General features: G+C 39.5%; 3 protein-coding genes across 9 annotated transcripts in view; all 3 read left to right on the top strand.

Annotated features, from left to right (window-relative positions):
* Window positions 1-7,073, top strand: part of smash (smallish) — a 53,918-nt gene extending 46,845 nt beyond the window's left edge. For 5 of the 6 annotated variants that reach the window (XM_090172932.1, XM_090172929.1, XM_090172930.1 and 2 more), the window contains 12 exons: window positions 214-1,070; window positions 1,153-1,518; window positions 1,582-1,696; window positions 2,300-2,506; window positions 2,697-2,890; window positions 3,024-3,206; window positions 3,776-3,905; window positions 4,008-4,136; window positions 4,199-4,326; window positions 4,399-4,951; window positions 5,550-5,714; window positions 6,360-7,073. In XM_090172932.1, the coding sequence (XP_090029058.1) occupies window positions 214-1,070; window positions 1,153-1,518; window positions 1,582-1,696; window positions 2,300-2,506; window positions 2,697-2,890; window positions 3,024-3,206; window positions 3,776-3,905; window positions 4,008-4,136; window positions 4,199-4,326; window positions 4,399-4,951; window positions 5,550-5,714; window positions 6,360-6,385 (3,053 nt within the window). In that variant the 3' untranslated portion in view covers window positions 6,386-7,073. The remainder of the gene's footprint in view (window positions 1-213; window positions 1,071-1,152; window positions 1,519-1,581; window positions 1,697-2,299; window positions 2,507-2,696; window positions 2,891-3,023; window positions 3,207-3,775; window positions 3,906-4,007; window positions 4,137-4,198; window positions 4,327-4,398; window positions 4,952-5,549; window positions 5,715-6,359) is intronic. The other variant, XM_090172934.1, reaches the window with a different exon arrangement.
* A 2,751-nt stretch (window positions 7,074-9,824) lies between these two features.
* On the top strand, window positions 9,825-11,709 carry LOC149948096 (uncharacterized). 2 transcript variants are annotated; one of them, XR_016480482.1, is made up of 3 exons: window positions 9,825-10,133; window positions 10,200-11,428; window positions 11,493-11,709. XR_016480482.1 is itself a non-coding variant. In XM_090172716.1 (2 exons), exons 1-2 carry the CDS (start codon window positions 9,870-9,872, stop codon window positions 11,151-11,153), a joined length of 1,218 nt encoding a protein of 405 aa, XP_090028842.1. In that variant the 5' UTR covers window positions 9,825-9,869; the 3' UTR covers window positions 11,154-11,439. The 2 variants fall into 2 exon arrangements, 1 of the variants encoding a protein (XP_090028842.1); XM_090172716.1 differs by lacking the exon at window positions 11,493-11,709 and having other exon boundaries at window positions 10,200-11,439.
* A 3,424-nt stretch (window positions 11,710-15,133) lies between these two features.
* On the top strand, window positions 15,134-19,048 carry LOC149948095 (uncharacterized). The gene is made up of 11 exons (XM_090173071.1): window positions 15,134-15,509; window positions 15,573-15,676; window positions 15,738-15,878; window positions 15,945-16,035; window positions 16,106-16,234; window positions 16,306-16,504; window positions 16,571-16,721; window positions 16,791-16,946; window positions 17,071-17,617; window positions 17,691-17,836; window positions 18,531-19,048. The coding sequence occupies exons 1-11, from the start codon at window positions 15,236-15,238 to the stop codon at window positions 18,981-18,983; spliced, it is 2,391 nt and encodes a 796-aa protein (XP_090029197.1). The 5' UTR covers window positions 15,134-15,235; the 3' UTR covers window positions 18,984-19,048.
* Window positions 19,049-19,481: the final 433 nt, after the last annotated feature.

Raw genomic sequence — 19,481 nt, 5'->3', positions numbered from 1 at the left:
TAACTTTGAGACACATAAAGTGTTCAAAGGAAAATACATTATAAAGCGCGTTTTTACCCTATTGAAAACCAGCGACTTTAGCCTTTTAAAAACCCGTTTAATTTTTTTGAAATTTTCTCCGAAGTATTTTAAAATCTACAGTTCACCGCGCTTATTATTTGGCCATTTTGCAACGTTTTTATAAAAATCAACGTTTTATAATTTCAATTTCAGACGAGCCCGATGAAAGCGACGACCAAAGCAGATCTCGGCCTCGATCTCACGTTGGTCCCGCGCAACGGCGTCTCTTGAACAACCGCAGCTTCGACGATACGTGGCAGAATAGAAACGCCAACGATAATAATTTCAGAGCGAGATCCAAGAGCGAATCCTCGAGATCCCCGACGTCCTGGTCCAACAGACAAAAGAGCGCGTCGCTTGACGAAAAATTCCCCAAACCCAGAGATTTATCGCCGGAAAATCGCGAAACTGTTTCCAAAAAACCGCCGATTGCCCAAAAACCTAAAGCTCACAAAGTTCCGCCTCCAGTTCCGGCCAAGCCTAAATTCAATCAGTATCAGCCACGCGTCGTCGACGAATCCTCGGCCAAAGCGATTTTCGCGGACGCCATCGAACGACTCAACGAAATAGCCTCGATCGATTCCAAGCAGCGAGAACCGACGAAAAACCACGTCCAGTCTGACGCGATTCCCGAAGACCAAGTAGATACGAATTACGCCGCGGAAAAGTCCCACGTTCTGGACGATATGGTTCAAAGTGAGAACGAAGACTCCGCCTCGCATTGCGTTACGCCTCTCTTGAGAACTTTGTCCGACGGCTTAAGGGACAGTACCAGCTCCCCGCAGTTTCCTTTGAAACAAGACCACGCCTGCTTTTCGGACTTCAACGAAAGCGAACAAGACACCGAGAAGGAAGTCGAACCGGAACCCGACATCGGTGGTGACAATTTCTGTGATTTTAAAGAAGATAATATTAGAACAGTTTCAGTTCCTGATCCCGCTCCGTCTTTAGACATAAACTCACCCACGCTCGTGCCCAGAGATACCCAAGCTGATCATTCAATTTTGCAGGTAATTTTCGAAACGCGAGTCCCTCGAACCGAGCATTGTCCACGAGACCATTATCATATCATTACTTCTGGTCCTTTTTCAGGCTGCGTGTGATTTTGAAAAGGACGCTACGCATTCGTTTCCTTTGAATCCATTGTACAAAGACAGTGATGGCTTTAACATAGTTTACCAGTCTCACAAAGAAGAAAGCTTTCCGAAGTCGACGGGGACGACCAACTCCATTTCAGTTGAACAGGAGGTTTCTTCGCGTGCCGAAAGTCCAACGCGCGTCGTCGAAGAAAGCGACGTACCAACAACTACGGACGGCGAAAGTTCGGCGAATGAAGGTTCCAATACGAACATGGACGAAATACTTCTGGCCGATTTGGAATCCGGTCCGAGATTGGCGCAGCCGCCCAGCGAGAAGCCACCCCCTCCGCCACCCGTTGAAAGAGAAAGCCCCGAACGAGTAAGTCGTCACGCTGTATATTAAGACAAATAATACTAACTTTAAAATCCGACCAATTTGCAGTCGACCGAGGGCGTCGTCGTGAGAAACAACACGTTCAAACGAGTGAAGAAAGAAATTTGGAAGAGACGATCGGACTTCTTAGGAATAGATCCGTCCACCGATGAGGTCGACATTGGTAAACCCACTTCCAATACTTTAATGTTCGTTAAAGTGTAGAATAGTTTATCGTGTTAAAGACCTTTTTGCTCAGGGTTGGACGTAGTTAACCCCCCAATAAATAAATACGTAATTAAATGGTACAGTAAATATTGACCATACTTGATTAATGTATTTGATTTAAAAATGGAGTTACGAACAATATTTTTATTCAATTTCATGATTTGTTTCAAAAAATGGAGTTACGAACAATATTTTTATTCAATTTCACGATTTGTTTCAAAATTTAACATTCTGCCTCATTATCGGGTCTTAGTTTCAGGGTATACGTAACACTTGTGGAGACTAATTTTCGCTAAATAATATTGTACCGCTTGATTGATTTTAACGTCGGAAAAAGTGGAAATCCCATCGTTTTAAAGGTCATGAATAATTCATTACCGAAATGTTATCCGCGTGAATAGTTTTTAGTTAAATGGCGCGTCCTTTTTTTGGAAATTCAGAGCAGCGGGTTCGCGGTTGAGGTTAACTTTCACACTCGGACTTTCGAGGCCCGTAGCTAAGGACGCGCGTATGTTGTTTTATCGCTATTACGACCTTTCTTACAACGCGTCGTTTCCAGACGTTCCTCCACCTCCGGACATCTCGGAAATCCTAAAGTCCGAAAGGGCCATTGATAGGCAAGGCCGAGTTTTGCTGGAGCGAGAAAGGAGCAACAGTCTTCACTATAGAAATGAATTTGTCCCAGACCTGACGCGAAAAGAAAGCGAAATTATCCGAAACTTGGAGCAAGAAGAGAAGTTGAAGAAAAGATTCGTCCCCGATCAAGGTTAGTTTCTAAGCTATGACTATGTTTCGAGTGATATTGGGAGATTTTCTTAATGCATTTGATTTTCGAGTAACCGATTTTACAGTATTTGTTTCGGGTGCGTTTTAGTATGTTTGTTTTATTTGTCATTGTACAATTTCCATACATACATTGTTTTTGTTCCATCGTATAACAATTTTAATTCCCGCAGATGACCAAGAGTTAGTAACGGCGGAGAGCGGCAATAAAGCCAGCGTCCGAGTTGACGACGATGAGAGAATCAAGAGGCTTCAGGACGAAAGGCGGCGCATGTCCGAAGAACGAATACTGCGAGAAGAGGAACGAATCAGCATGGAAGAAGACAGAATGTTCCGAGAACGTGAGGAACAGCTTCGACTCAAAGAGGTGAGATTCGCGCTTTCTAGTCTTTTAAATCACTTAACCTAACCTGAACTAACCAATAACCTTTCGTATTTGTGATCTGTTAACTCTCGAAGCATGCCACTGACTGTTTTTGCACGTTGTTTTGCATTTTTAGACTGATTCCGAAGATTACGTTGAACCCGTTTTGCCCGAAACTAACTTTGAAACCGCTCCAAATGCTTTGAGACAACTACCAGCGGAAAATCTTAACAGCGTTCCGCGAATGGAGCTTGCACCAGCCACTACCCGTAACAGCATTTCAGCTTCCTCTACCGCCGATATAACAATGGATACCGTCGTAAGAGTCGAGTTTCGCCTCATTTTCGTTTATGACATCGCTGTTAGTCGTCATTATAGTAGCCAAGGCGAGATCAGATCCGCTTTACTAAATAACAAATATATTAAGTAGATAACGGTTTAGTTTTACCAAAAGCGTTTCTTCCCAAATTTAAATAGATATCTAAGCTAAGCTGTTACCCAAGGAACCACGAAGTCCTAAGTCAACTAGTGACTCGTGAAGCCAATTACCGGTGGCCAGGTTAAATTGCGTAAGAGCGTTGTAGCAAGCCCTTCGTGCCACGCGAGCCAACAGCTCCTTACACTTACTATTACCGTTAACCTCAGCAAGTTTTCACGGAAAGGGGAAACCCCTCTAACCAGCAGAGAGATAACTTACAAACTCAATGCGGAAGGAGTTTCTTGACATAACCAAGCTAGAAACTTCCTGAAATAGATTTAAACTTCCATAAAACCTAATTCGTAACCTTTATACTTTTAGCGTTCCTTAACGATAATACGCTAAACGTATCAGATAGGTGTACTATCGCGTGGTACGACTAAAACGTTAAATTGAATTATTCGTTTTAGGAAGCGCTTCAACGGGATCGAGAACGCTTAAGAGAAGAACAAGAAGCCCTTCGAAGGGAACGTGAGAAATACCGCTGCCAGATTGAACTGGAGCAACAGGAAATCTTCGCAAGGACGTCTGCCGAAGCGGGTTAGATATTATTTTATAGTCTGAGTTCTAATGGTCCTTAAGAAAGTTGCGGGTTTCGAATTAATCAGCTCGATTAATTTCGATCCAATTTCTTTGGAATAGATCCCCGCCATAAATCTTTGCCAAACCAAAGGGAGGCCGCCATTTGGATCAGCAAGCAGGCTCAACGGTATCCGGATGACATTGGGGACGACGACCTTCAACACGTCGTTCTTAGGAACAAATCGAATGGTAATGGAAATTTGTTCTTTCGAATCATTGCCATATTTGATATTAATTTTATCAATTCCTAGAACAAGGCGTGGGAAGAGACTCTTCGCCTACTTCTCAGACTTCCACTAAAGATGTCTTACACATTCTCGGAGCAGCGCCAAAGGCGAAAATTATTCAGAATGAACAATGGATCGGTTACAATGACAAGGTAATTTTTCAAAACACGCCATGGTTACGAAAACGTATCAACGAAAATGATTATAATCGGTCGCGTTATAAGGTTGCTAAACGAAGATCCGAACCGGCGCCGTCCAAAGAAAGTCGATACAATCAAAATCACTGGTTACTCCACGAAGCCGAAATGCGGCGCATATCCGAACAAAACGAACGTCAAAGGTTACAACAGTCTCCCGAAAAAAGATATTCTTTGCAAAATTCACTTCCCCAGTACAAATCGTCGCAAAGCAACGGATTGGGCGCTCTTCCGTCCTCCGGAAGGGACCCGTTATCCAGAATTCCACCACTCACAGCGCCGAGACCCTACGAAAGACCGCCACCACCTCCCAAACCCTCGCACGTGGCTCCCGTTCAGAACGAGCCATGGAATTACGAGCGAGTCCCCGCACCCACCGCCGCCAGTCCCAACTCGAAAAAAGCCACGAGTCGGCCATCCTTATCCGAAGAGTACAGGAATCCGCCAGTAGGGAAATATCCCCACGGTAGAAGTGTGGTTCCTCCGGCGCCGCATCCTATTCCCGCTGAACCCCAGCCGCAAGAACAATTCCTCTCTGTCAGCGGTAAAGAAAGATGTTCGCACTGCGGAGAGCCTTTAGGTTGGTTTACAAGTTCGAATTTTAAACTTGTACGCCTTAGTAGCTCTATTTGCTTAATGGTCCGCGGAATCGGTTGAAAAATTCGGGATGAATTTCAGATAGCTCCTCCCAATACCGGATTTACTGAATGTGGGGCCCTAGGTAGATTTTGGTAGGGGACTATGTAAGGAAAGCATACAAACGCAAAACTCGCATATCCCGAAGAAAAATACATTGATTTCATCAGGGGGGGGGGGGGGCTTCTGTTGGTGCCTAGTAGGCCTAGTCCTTAATTCCGCACTGGCTCCTCCCCTTCCGTCACGGGACACGGGCATACCCTGCCATCTAGGAACAACAAACACAGCACCCCTCACAAGGAGAGCGCAACCCGTCAAAAGTCGTGCATTTTCTTGTGTACAAGGGGGAAATTGTCCAATGAAATTTGTACACAACACTGCGTTAACGTGTTTAAAGGCTAGCTGCGTTCTCCTTGTGTTTGCTGCTCTTAGCTGCCACTTCCCAAAACAACACGCCCTCGAAATTCAAACGATTCCTTGGCCGTTTAAGTCTATATTTCGTCCGTTCATTTTTGAAACGGCATCCACGTTGTTTCTCGCAGGTCACGGTGGTGCTATGATTATCGAATCGCTTCAGTTGTGCTACCACATGCGTTGTTTCTGCTGCTGCGTTTGCCAAGCCCAACTTGGCAACGGGCTGTGTGGGACTGACGTCAGAGTGAGAAGTAACAAACTACACTGTCAGAATTGTTACAGCAATGACGAAGGTGCGTTTTACCTTTTGAACGTAGCCGAAAAACAAATGTACTATGCCTTATTACGTTAAGACTTTTCTGTGACATTAGGTGAGGCTTACGTCAGGACTAATTAACTCTAGCGGAAGATTATTAGAACCCACCCCCATCGACGATAAGTAAGAAAAATAGAATATCCACCATGTTAAAAACCGTGTACAACAGTTTCGCCCTAAACTATAGAGCTAGAGCTACAAAGATACGATTAGCAAATAATACATAGTCGTTGTAAAAGCGTTCTTTCAACAAAGAAGGAATGGTGTAGGTTCGAATTCCAGGATTACCCTTAATCCCATTGTTATAGGCAAGCATTTGCAAGAAGGAGGAACAAAAAATTAAAATTTAATAATAATTAAATTCATGTACATTTTAAATATAATATAAGTTTTAAACACGAAATAAAATAAACATTCAGAAGAGAGTGTACTCTACGAATAACAAGTAGCCAAAGATTAAAATACGTACAAAAGCAGGCATTTATAAAGTTCCAGGGCAGAACTCAGTTGTTACGGTATTTAACTTAATTTCCCCAACCATCCCAAAAAGGTTATTATTGACTTCTGGCAGTAGTTAGTAGGCCTAAAATTTTTTAATTAACCTTATTTCCCTTTCTTTCAGCTGGGTTGAAATTCAGTCAAGTATGAATTAAGAGTTCAAAAAGTTGAATCCCACTAATGTGATATTATTAAAGGAAGCCAGTCTTGTTTAAAGCTATATACACATACTCCTGTGCCTTAGGTCCAACTAAAACCGACCTTAAGAAAATAGTAATAATAATAATAAATAATAAGGTCCAGGAAACGTTAGACGTATATGCTGCGATCGTTTTGGAACTTTTACAAGAACTGTCGTCTTTTAACATGATGGGATTATACAATTTATTATAGATTTTTACTCTTTATAACAAAGAATATTTGTAGAAAATGCGCGGATGCGTTTTTTAAATCAAAGTGATTATATTCAACATTATACAAGAAATTTATAATATATAATTTTAAACTCAGGGGAAGGGGTCAAGTACGAAAATTAAACGTCTGTACTTCTATCGACGTATTTCACTTTAAAACGCCATCTCTTCTTCCCGCATCTATCTCGTAAATATTGTTACTACTTTTTCTATACGATGTTCGAATTTAAAGAATTTGAAAGTGTGCGTAGCCAGCTGCTCTATACCTAGATGGATTTAAATTTCAATCTATATCCGTGCTGAAACTTGTTGTATTCTTCTCTAGAAAATTTTACCTCAGCGGGTTTACAAATGATTGAAAATTTTGTAAAGTGAAATTGATTAATGAGTTAAATAAAACTTGTTTAAAAGTTGAACACTAATAATTCGTATTAAAGTGTAATTTTGTTGCATTCGCCAACCCAATAGGTAACTAACTACCTCAGGCATCGAATTAATTAGAATAAGAACAATAAGAGGCCCCAAAAATGACCCCTGGGGTACACCCTTACCAACAGGACTCCAAACACTCATACCCTTCGTCAAATCAAGTAGTATTCCAGCCAAGAGAAGTGGTTGGGTCAGAACGAGAGCCAGCCTTATGGATGGGCGTAATGTTACCCTCTTTCCACGAAGGAGGAAGTTTACGTCATATGATAAGATAGAGCGAGAACGTGAGGGAGAAAAGCGAGGGGGTAGTCATTCGTAAAAATTTTGTACCCCCCATTTATGATTTTCGTAAAATAATTATTATTATTTCTCATAACTTTTCGGTGATTTCTGGTGATTACTCACAATTTTTCAGCGATTTCCGATGATTATTTTAAGTGAATTCCCGTGATTACTTATGATTTGTACACCTGATAACTCAAGTGACTACCCCCTTGGAGAAAAGGGTGAACCCCATCCGAACCAGGGGATTTTTTGATCTGCAGCTTAGACAGGCTCGCAGGAGAACCTCGACAGAGTGCGCGAAGAGACTACTGGCACTGACTGTAGTCATTTAACACCGAAGCTGCCTCAAAGGGAGAGGACGTAAAATTGCCATCCGGTTTTTGAAGGACAGAAATACGAACTCGGGCAGAACGAAACCTATACACTCTTTTTCGCGGTATTTTCCTGCTGGGCGCGTCCATGTTTGGTTTTCCCCCTTTCAGCCCCATCCTCCATTACGGATACCCAAAGAGTGGATGCTAGACTCCCCGTTGAGGGCAGAGACAATGGCCGACGAGCGGGAGGCAAGTAAGAGGGGTTAAAAAAGGCGCGAAAAGGGGTGTATTATTATGAGACCAAAAGGATTTTGGGTTGTCCCTTATGAGATTCGACAGACCTGCCTCATACTTCCGACGAATATTTAGGCAATGAGCAGTATGAGCATTACGTGCTCTACGATATAGATTAAGGAAAGATTCCAGTACTACCGATGGGGCACCACGCTTTTTGGCACGAAGGAGGTTGGTCCCAGAGCTAGTCTTTAAAGCTCTACTACGGGACGTGCGCGGGATCGCCTGTGGGGAGGAAGGAGGGTGCCTAAGCAGTACAAACCAGCGTCAATTAGACAGAGGAGCGCCGTTCAGGAATCTGAGATGCAGGACGAGTGACCAGGCCACGGTAGAGCGGTACGTATGAAAGTTTGTATAGTCACCTTGGTTTTTGAATAACCCGGAATAATATGCTCACCAGTGAGTCTCAGTTATGGCAGCAAATACAGCCATGTTAGCGACAACAAGGTTTTGAAGTTTATTGTGTTTATACAACGAGGTAAGCCCCTGGGCATTAGTAAGGAGAGCAATAGAAGTTTCTGTGGAACCGGTTGTACTGGAAAAAGATAAAAATGGCTTCCTTGAAGAAAGTATGGAGGTATGACACTTATAACGAAAAGTCTAATGGAGGGTGGAAAGGGGCAGACCGGGCACAGAGGGTTGAAGATGCCGGGAGTTCAATATAGTGTTGAGAATTAGCACAATCAATACAGTCCAGAGAGTTCGTACAATCAGCAAAGTTCTGATAGTTGGTACCAACAGTACAGTTCTGCGAGTTATTACCACCATCAACGAAAGGGCTGGAGCCAAGACTTCAGTTCGAGAACAAAGGTCTTCTTTAGATATCAGCAATACCAGAGACAGAGTTTTGCAAGTTCGCAATTTCCTTAGTATGAGCTTGTATAGCTGAGTTATGAGTTTTGATAGTGTCCTGTATCATGGCGACCCTTGGAGGTAGATCACCAGTGAGTGCAGAGACTTGGAACAGCCGAAAGAGCCGCGGCATTCGCCTCAATATTAGCAACCGAACCTGCAAGACGGCAAAACGAGCAACGCCCAATCACAGCGGCCGAAAAAATCCTAGGGATCCAGTTCATGCAAACTGCACAACACTCTAAGGAGTGTTTATAAGCTTTGTTTATAATGGCTATATGGAGTAGGCCTCGGTCAAAATCTTCATTATTATCCAACGCCATACTAAATAAGTCTACACACCAAAACAACAATATAAAACACGACTGCACTAATAAGTAATTAAGATCACCCGAAAGCTGGCCTAGAAAGAACAAGAATGCCAAAATTAAAGTAAATAACCCCGGAACCAGACGAGAAGCAGCGTATTAAACGGACATTGGTTTTATAGGACCTCTGCTATAGGCCTACTAACTACTTTTGCTACTAATAAAGCATCACGGGGATTTAATGGAAGTGTAATTACGCTTTGTCGTCATAATTTGCTAAAAATTCAGAACTACAACAGGGAAGGTTTGCAGGCATAAATTTTACCAGGGTCAATACACCGCCGAAAACGTGTAGGGGGAACTTGTAGGATTGTATACGTAACTTTGTGTGTACAGCCGGCACCTTCTAAAAGTTCCCTCAACACGTTTTCTGGTGCTGGCTTAACCTCTCTATTAAAAAATTTCACCCTTTTGTGAAGAACCCTACCACGTTTCATCCCCCGATTAGAAGTGTTAGCGATTCAAAACGAAAACATCGAAGCTCCTAACCCCATCTACTATTTATTTTTCAAACTTATATCTAGGAGGATGGATACGGGTCATTCATATTCCTAGCTTATATCATAGGATCCTTGCTTATATACTGAATTTTACTATAAAACTTCGTCTGCTACGATAGACGTCTATCTTTCAGTTCGGTTTTGTTGTGTAACGTGTAAAATGTTTTAATTTAACCACTATGGTTAGACCCAAGATATGCGTGTATAGTGGTTGCAGAAGTGACAATCGACAAGCGCACAAAGATTATATGAAAGGTGTCGATTTCATTGTATTTCCAAAGCCAAAACGTAATTATGCAAAGTGCAAGCAATGGATAGAATGGTTGGGTAGGAAAGACTACCCAATTGCACGTGTAAATAAGAATACTTATTTATGCACAAAGCATTTTGTTGGTGGTTGTGGTCCTACTGCACAATTTCCAAACCCAATTCGTAATCCTAAAGTAAGTATGATTGTTTATTTTAAACATGATAATGTATACTATTAATTGAATTTGGATACATTTCAGGAGTATGTTTCAATTCTAAAACCACTAGGAACTTTTGATGCCAAAATGTTGGATGATACCGATAATATCATTCAAGATCCAGTTACGGAATTGACGGATAATAAAGCTATTGTTCGGGCTCTTCCAAACCCAAGGCAAATTGTGGACGCCCAAGTTATAGCTGATGCTTCCGTTTCTAATATTCCTTCAGATGGCAATCACTCTTCAAAAGCTAATAATAATACCCAGGAAAAAACCCTCAGAACTGTTTTCAGTGTGTGTCCTTCCCATTGGTCTTTAACATTTCTAGAGAGTTGTTTGAAAGTTCGAAAGATTAATGAAAATGTTGGAAGCGTACTTATTTGCGTAATCATTGATAACACCTATAATGCACGCTTCGAAATATTGGGAAAAACCATCACGGAGAGCTCCATTTTGTTAAAATTACCTCAGCATATTTACAATCAAGATACTTTAGAAAAATGTCTGAAAAACCTAGACAATAATTTTCAAGTTTGTAAAGGGAATTCCGATGAAGATTACGTGGGTATATTTAAAAACCATAAAATTACAACTGGTTTTCAAGATCCCGGATTAAAAACAGTACGAAGTGAAAAATGTTGCTTACTAATTCCTGCTACTATCTTAAAATTACGCTGTTTTTACTGTATCAAACAGAGGGCTAGTTTCCGCACTATTTTGTACAAAGAAAGAAAAAAGTCTGTCCTTAACATTTCCCATTTCAAGAACTTTAGTAAATCTACTCTAATTGATAGTCTCAGAAAAAGCAAAAAAAGTGAATCTATGCTTAAGGCTAAAGTAAAACGTCTAGAAAAAAGACTTAAGAAACTAACCAAGAAGGATGGGAAAGGTGTTGAGGCTGATAACAACCATGAGGAACTGTTGGATATTTTAGAAAAGAAGGTTAAACCAAGCATTGAAAATAAAATAGAGGGCTTCCCAGTCCTGTTTTAAAATCACAGAGAGCTGTAAATATTGGTTGATATTCATGGGGAGAAGTTAACATCTAATAGTTTTAAGGATGGTCTAGAAGAGAGACACATAGACAAGTCAACTAATTTGCGGAAATTGCTCTGTTTGCTTTATTCAAACCTTTAATAAGTGGCTTAAGACATTTTCCTGCCCTACCTCGATGAATGGGAAGCATATGTCAAAAGCTAACCTGTTAGTAGAGCAAATATTCAAAGAATTCTTACACCCCAAGAGACTTTCCAGCCTACACTAAACAAGTAAGATTAAACTATTGGTGAAATAAATGTTAACTACAATTAACCTATTTTCATATTATTATAGCTAAATGTGTTTTTGGAAATAATTTTGATGATGGTTGAAACTGGAGCAACCTTTTTTTAACTGCTCACTTTAACTAATGCCCACTAGAACAACTATTTTGTAAGGTTCAACAATCGTGCAAAGCAGGACAATGCCCTAACTTTAAACTATTCTCAAAGAGATCCCCAGCATTATGAAAGCAACAAGAAGGGGAAATTAATACTAAAATCATTAATATTGCGTGTTTTTTTTAAATAAATTTCAAGTTTATTTTTATCTTGGTCTCAACCTTAAATTTTTTTAGATTGTTCCTTCTTTGGTATCTTAGCTTGTCTTTCTAGCATTAGTTATACGTGCATTTTTCAAGAAGTTGGTATGACCATTATATCAAATGATATTGATAAAGTCGCTTAAACGAGGTTTACAGCCTCATCAGGAGGTGACTGACAAAATTTTCAGGACTGATAGATGATCCACAGTAGCGGCGCTAAGGGTGGGCTGAAGTGGGCTTTAGCCCCCCTGCATTTCTGAGAGGGGCCACATATTCATAATTAAGAGGCCACATATTTTAATTTAGGAATTTTCATTATCTCTAGAAATTTGTTTTATTAGCAAAAAACGTTTTTCTGGAAAAAATCTTTCAAAATCAATTTGTTTACTCAAAAAGGTAGTAGACCATAAACATATAGATTCGGGAGGAAGGTAGCGGAAATTGAGAGAAAGTTGAATAGAAAGGGGCTTATGGGAATTTAGGGAAATTTCCCAGGCATGCACGTGTCCCCTCCAGGTCAGATACAAAGGTCAGTAGGGGGTCCAGAAAACGCGACGAGAGCCGCAACAATAAAACGAACTTGCTCTTCTCGCTTCCTGGAAAATTTTGGGTTTTTTCGATTTTACCACCTTTGCGAAATATGGTCAATCCAAGGTTCCCGCTAAGGGCCACAAAATAATTAGCCCACCTGTGAAAAAACCTTAGCGCCGCTACTGATGATACAATGGAGTAGCCGAAATTTGATTACACACTATCAAATCCATAGGTTTTCAAAATGGCGGCCACACAATATTTTAAATGCGTAATATCGGTATTGGTCTTTTGAAAGCTCTTGAAGTGATATGACTTTATTTGTAGTGGGTTCAAACACGCCCATTTCAAGATCACACTACCCGTTTCTGGTTATTATTCAAAACCTTGGAGTTACACATTAAAATAATTATCAGCGTTCCAAAAATACCAATATAGAGTAATGGCACTGTGACGTCCTAGTACGTCACCCATGCGCTTTCCTATAGATAAAAAATGGCGGCCATGGCCAAAGCTACGGAGTGCTACTACCATAGAAATTTCATAGGTAACTAGAATGCTGCCGTGTAACTGGCAAATGGGCCAAACGCCGTGGCAGACGATAGCCAGATCTCAGCCAATCAGAGCTCAAACAGTGGTTCTGCCAAGAATTTAATGTCACCAGAGAGAATGACGTCACCTATCTCCCGCTATAGTAGCGGATCCGAGGAGGATTATTATCCTCCTTGGCGGAACCACTCTACGGCCTCTCATTGGCTGAAGGTTCAAGGCGAACTGGCGTCAAGCTCGGCGTAGGCGGCAGCATTCTAGTTACCTATGAGATTTCTATGGCTACTACTCTATTGTATGTAAATAGTGGTAAATATCAGGGTTGCAAAAAATCATTTTTTTTTTATAACAATAACATCTTTATTAACTCTTTGACCACTGATGTGTTTGTCACTTTGGTATTACTTTTACTGATGACACTAAGCAAGCATGAGAATATAGAAGAAGTTTTGAAGTTGTCCCTTCCAGAAGTCCCAGAAACCAATGCTATATGACACAATCAGTCCGTAATCATCATTGACGCAATGTTCAATCGTTACAATGCACGAAGGACATCACCTCAGTGCTACAACTATCCGACAAGTTAATTCAGAAAATTGAACCACCAAGAAGCAAGGATCTTATTCGATCAGTATGTTGACGGCATTTTCAAAGAAAATACAATAAATAAAAGAATCGGGAAAAATATTGCTATTCAGTACCACCAGAAGTAAATAAGAAATATCGAAATAGCGCTCTGAATCGGAGCGCGTTTTCCTTATGAAAATGATAAAAAAATCAAAACGCTTAGGAGCACGCAAAATTTCAAATTCGAGGTCAAAATGAAACTTCATAAGGAAAACGCCTCCAACATGGGAAGTATAGCAGTTTGATAACTTCGGTTCATTTACTTTTGGTACCACGTAAACGACAGTACTAAAATTCTAAATGTAAGAAGTTTTTTAATGCATTCTAAAACCAAATCTGAACTAACAAGTTATCTTTCAAAAACCCTAATGACTCGATACAAGAAAATCAGCCAAACACTAATAATATCATATCAAGATATATTAAGATCGAATCGCCCTTTGACAGAAGTCTTTTACAACGAAGATATGACGCTTGGTAAACACAGTTTTTAACAACAAATCATTCATCATGTCATTTAGGAGCAACAAACACAGCACCCCACATCAGGAGAAAGCAACCTGTCAAAAGTCGTGCATTTTCTTGTGTACATTTTTCATTGGTTAGACGCTTCAGCGCCTGCTGGCGTCGGAAGGGGAAAATTCGGAAATTATCTCAACGGATCGAGATCGAGATCGGAGCAAATTTTTGCGTGTTCCTTTTAGATTTTTTGGCAAAATGGCAGACCAAGACGCGAAAATTAAAATTACTAGCAGACGAAAAACAACAAAGCTCGGGAATATGCTAATGTGATGTTCCATTTGCGGTTTTACTCTAGTCGATTGGGGCGAGATCTATGACATCAGAGACAGATTCGGAGCGAATCTCGAGCGTGTTTAAAGGTTAGCTGCCTTCTCCTTGTGTTTGTTTCTCCCAGATGGGGTAAAAGGTCTAACCGCATAAGTAATGCTATATTAAAACGCTGAAATAGTGAGGTTCTTAACTATACAATTGTACTTTTTCAGAACGTTTTGAAATTCGGAGTACGAAAATACGTTTCCAAATTTTTTAAACGTATTAAGTAGGCTACGTTTTTGATTTTTGAATTGTTTTTATATTGATTATAGAGTAGTAGCACTACGTAGCTTTGGCCATGGCCGTCATTGTGGGCGCAAATTTTTTATGAATAGGAAAAATCATGGGTGACGTCGTGTGACGTAGCACTGCCATTACTCTATTATGGTTTGAAAATTTTAATTTACAATTTTTAATATTTATTATTAATAGTATTTATTTAAGTTTTAAAATAAAATCCACTATTGCACAGTTTGAAATATTTAATTTGCGCGCATAGTTAGTTTTTATTTGATACTATTTTCTAAATTTTCGCTCCTACTTTTAAAATTGCTTATTTGTTTCGAAATTTCCCGCGCTTTTTAGTAAAAAACTCTAGATGGCGCGTACCACGCGCCCAAAAATTACGAAAGTAAGTTTCGCCCAAGGTTGGTAAAATTTGGACTAGAAAAGGTTGCCTCGAAAAGGGGGCTTTGATTTACCCGTCGTCTGATTCTAGGTCTGTTACTCAGCCTTCTACTGTAGTACAAGACGTCACCTGGTTCGGCCAATAGCATTTATTTTCGTACATGAGACCCCCTTGTGTTCGCCAGCGTTTCCCCATCTAAAAGTACGTTTAGCACCAGGGGAAAAATACGTTCCTAAATCGAACCGGAACGTCGCTGGGTTATTCGCTGCCTGAAATTTAGAATTTTATTTAAATGTGGATGTGAGCCTAGGGCCTAATGGAAGTATGGCATCTTGTGTGAAATTAGAGAACCAAAGGATTAAAAACCGTCATATCCTTCCTTTATGGAAAGCCATAGGTTATAAAGAATTGGTGGATAATTATTACTACACATTTGACAACGCAATATTGCCAGAATACGGTGGATCAGGAGTTAATATTGTGTTTGATGATAATGATAAAATCATAAATTGTGAAAGAATTAAAATTGAAAATGACAGTCAATTTACGAGTTATTGCGCCAAGGACTATTGTTTACCATTTATTAGTCCTAATGAAAGTATAGCAATTAAATTATTTTGTATAGAGAAAAAACTAACAACATTTCAAAAATAATTTATAGTTCCTCATTTATCCGATCCATGCTTAAAAGTTATTCAGCGCTTCCTAAAAAACCAGGATTCATTTTGCACCAGACTTGCATGGTACAGATATCGGCTAAAAACAGTAAGTTTTATAGTTAATTTGAAATATCCAGGTTTAATGTATAAACTTTTCATAATAATAGCCAAAACTACTACCGATATTAGAAAAATGCTATGAACAATTAGAACTATTAACGAAAGGAAATTTTCAGCAAGATTCGCTTAGAATTCCAAAACATTTGTTTAATCTTTTAAAATTGTATCCCGATCCATTTCCAACATTAGTAAGTTTTCTTCATTTTATCTCATTTTGCTTCTCTTTTTTTATGATTATTCGTTATTTTTCTAAGACATCTAATTGGTTGTACACTGGAGGATGTTTAACTTTGGGTCCAGAACTGACATTATCATATTCGTGTGGTCTTCGAACGGAAAATATAGGTAGTTACTTTTGGTAGTTGCAACATAGATAATGGTTTTTTTATTCAAATATCACTTTGTATCCCTGCAGCATCTGCAAAATTGGTAGAAAACAACGTTGAAAAAGGAACATCTTTTAGTGCAAAAAATGTCAGAACAGTTCCGTTTAATGACAATAACAAAATTCACCAAATTGTCCACCAAGAAACATTGCAAAGAAGTATGCATATGTTACTTCCCCCCCCCCAAATAAATGAATGAATGGTTTCTAATTTTGTTGTGAAAATTAAGACTTCTGTGCTGTGCGGAAAAAATGTCAGTACAACATTTTTTCTGTTGTTGAGAACGATCACAATCTTGAATTTAATTTATTGAAAACTGACCATTCCACGGAGCTTCTATCGTCTATTGCCATTAGTCCATATGTACCAGGTGAAATTTTAACATCAACCCACTGTGGCTATATACAACTCCAGTCTCTTAATTCGAAGTATACCATTTTTAATTGATGTATATTAATTTGTTTAGTATTGATAATGTTTCTTTCTCCTTTAAGCGACATAGTATGGAAGACTGACAAGGAATTTGTACATGAAAACTCAGATGATTCCGCTAATGATTGGTGGATTGCGGATTTCGGCGCATGTCCTCGATCACTACTTTACCAGGACAGAACAAATTTCATAAAGAGTGACCTACGTACAAAAGTACTTGCTTGATTTTCCATAGTATTCATAGATAATTGAATGACGAAAATTGTATTTTGTTTTTATTAGAAATTAAACTCTCAGATACTTCTGTCTCAGTCAAGTCCTTTTCTACATGGTGAAGAACTTATGGTGTTCAAAAGGAGCCTATTGAATAACCTTCAATATTTTGTGGCATGCTCAAATCATCTGGTACTGATTGATGAACGTTTTCCACTAAAGCCGGTATATTGTCTTATGTCTTATCTAAAATTTCAATTTGAAGTACCAATGCTAGTGGCACAGTTGATTTTTTGCACTTTCTTTTGAATTGAATTCTTAATTATCATCACTCTATTAATGAATATAGATTCATCTATGGAATCATCAATTGGAAACAGCGCCTCTATACTGTACCCAAACAAAAATAGAAAATGACAATCAACTGTTGTTTTTCCTCGGAACTCAAAACTCTAGAGAAACATCTTGCTTGCAGCTTGATTCAAAATCAGAAACAATACAACCAATTTCGTTAGGTTCTATGTGGCATACTGCGTCTCCCGCTGATTTTATTCAAATGATGGGTCTTCAGGGTGAATCATTTCCAACTGAAATTCAAATGAGAACTTCACTACCAGTTATAGGCATTGAAGCGATTCCACATTCGAAGAACTCTGGCTTTACAGTTTTCCAGTTAACTTCTGTAGGGGATTTGTATTATCAAGATTATGTCTCAAACACTGGCACACAGAAAGAGAAAACTTTCCATTGTGGCTCTGGCTGCGAGTTTTTGGACAGAGAAAGGACCCTATCTAAATGCTCTGATTGGGTTAAGGAAGCTTTTGTTAAAGTTAGACCATCAAGTGATGACGATACTGTTATACAGTTGAATTACAATATTCTTGATGCTTATCACTGTAAGTATTACATTATTTCCTAATTTTAATTCTTCAGTACAGTTTGGTTATTAATGGAACAAACTATTTAAAGTGATTTTTAGCGGGCCTAGTAGCACAGATACATGCCCTGTTTGTTTTGAGAATGCAAGGTTACCTGATTTAAACACAAGAAACGTATGCCCTGGTTGTGGTCTAGATGAAAACACTGCCTCCAAAATACTGAAGGTGAAACAAATGGTAAATATTTTGTTTCTCTTGGAATAAACTTGAAAAGCCATTTCCTCGAATTTGAATGGAACACGAAATATTGCTACAAACAAAGACAAATAAAAGATGCATCTTGGACGGATATCTGCGCCAAAAATGCGTGTCCTCAACATAGCTCGCTGCCAAAATGCGGGCCCTCAACATAGCTCGCTGCCAAAATGCGTGTCCCCAACGTAGCTCGCTGCAAAAATGCGTGTCCCCAACGTAGCTCGCTGCAAAAATGCGTGTCCCCAACGTAGCTCGCTGCAAAAATGCGTGTCCCCAACGTAGCTCGCTGCAAAAATGCGTGTCCTCAACCATCAGCAAACACAAACTCAGATTTGACTCCTCTCACGGAATGGAGTGTTATGTTGAAGAGGTGACAAGCTTAGTACTGGGAAAGGTATAGGGTGCTGTTCTCGATGTATCTATTATTTGTCTGTTAAGAAAAAGGTTTTTATTTGGAAGCCGGTGACTTGTGGCCCCTAGCCAATTTTAGTAGTCATAAAGGGGTAAAAACAAACTGTCCCATATGTTTTGAAATTGATATTTATCTTTTGTTAATGGCTGAAATGTATCCCTCTAGCAAAAATTTTATATCAATTCATAATATCTACGCTAACCAAAGATTGTTCATTTCTTAACACCACTAGCAGAGCTCATTTAATTTCTTTGGTCATTTCAGGGTGGCATCATTTCCAAGTATGATTACTTACATGAAACTGAAAAACCGAAATTGAATTTAATTGATCTGAATCAACAATATGATCCTTTGTCAATGAAAATGCTTTCCGTTTGGTTGGAGGATCAATCTGATCATGCTGACCAAGAAGATGCACGAGTATTTGCTTCTTTGCTTCATCCTTCCCCACCTTCCCAGGAAGCAAATATCACCGATGAAACTGTCATTCCACCAAATAACCAGCCCATTGAAGAACATATTGACTGCCGAAATGTGGTGGGTTTAAGCTCGCTGGTTCAAACCACAAAGATTGAGACGGACATTAAATGCGAAACGTTAGTGGACATTGCTTCTCCAAAGAGAGAAAAACTCGGTGATCAAGAATTTTACGAAACACCGAAAAGAGTGAAAAGGAAAATTAATTATCACAAGATTAACTCTTCAGTGGGCTTTTAAGCTATAAATTTGGTGTCCTCCAAATAATCTTTCATAATGAAAGTTTATAGAGTAATTAAATAAATGGTTTTAATATTTGAAACCTAATTGTGAAAATTGTACAATTATAAATATAGTAGCACTTCATAGCTTTGGCCTTAGCCGCCATTTTAAGCGCGTTTTTTTCTCAATTTGAAAAGAATCGGTGACGTCGCTCTAATACTACTATTATTTTTAAAAGCATATGTGATGTCACATTGGTATTGCTTCATTTCCAACCGAAACGAGTCTAGGTGGCGCAATGGCGCCAAAATTCTCATTTTCTGCTAAGGTGCCACTTATGTATTGTCAAAGAAGCGTTCAAACGTAGCACGAGGGGCTAACAACTTCTTCAAATTCTGTACACCGATTACAGCGAGTACAGCCTTTGGTAGTGCTTAATCTGTAATTGATTACATAATCACTTTAGTACAGTCAAAGCTAAAGGCTTGTACACCGATTACACAGGGTTCGTACACG

This window comes from Leiobunum rupestre, chromosome 4, assembly GCF_980474605.1.
Source record: "Leiobunum rupestre chromosome 4, qqLeiRupe1.1.hap1, whole genome shotgun sequence".
NCBI classification, from domain to species: Eukaryota; Metazoa; Arthropoda; class Arachnida; order Opiliones; family Sclerosomatidae; genus Leiobunum; species Leiobunum rupestre.
Note: the sequence above shows the minus strand (reverse complement) of the source record. Positions and strands in the feature narration are given on the sequence as shown.

What these genes read in the sequence shown, in the direction of transcription:
- LOC149948096 (XM_090172716.1), top strand. Translation starts at nt 9,870, where the DNA reads ATGGTTAGACCCAAGATATGCGTGTATAGTGGTTGCAGAAGTGACAAT. An exon ending in ACCCAATTCGTAATCCTAAA is followed by an intron (nt 10,134 to 10,199) that starts GTAAGTATGATT and finishes GATACATTTCAG; the next exon opens with GAGTATGTTTCAATTCTAAA.
- LOC149948095 (XM_090173071.1), top strand. Translation starts at nt 15,236, where the DNA reads ATGGCATCTTGTGTGAAATTAGAGAACCAAAGGATTAAAAACCGTCAT. An exon ending in ATTTATTAGTCCTAATGAAA is followed by an intron (nt 15,510 to 15,572) that starts GTATAGCAATTA and finishes AATAATTTATAG; the next exon opens with TTCCTCATTTATCCGATCCA. An exon ending in AGAGTGACCTACGTACAAAA is followed by an intron (nt 16,722 to 16,790) that starts GTACTTGCTTGA and finishes TGTTTTTATTAG; the next exon opens with AAATTAAACTCTCAGATACT.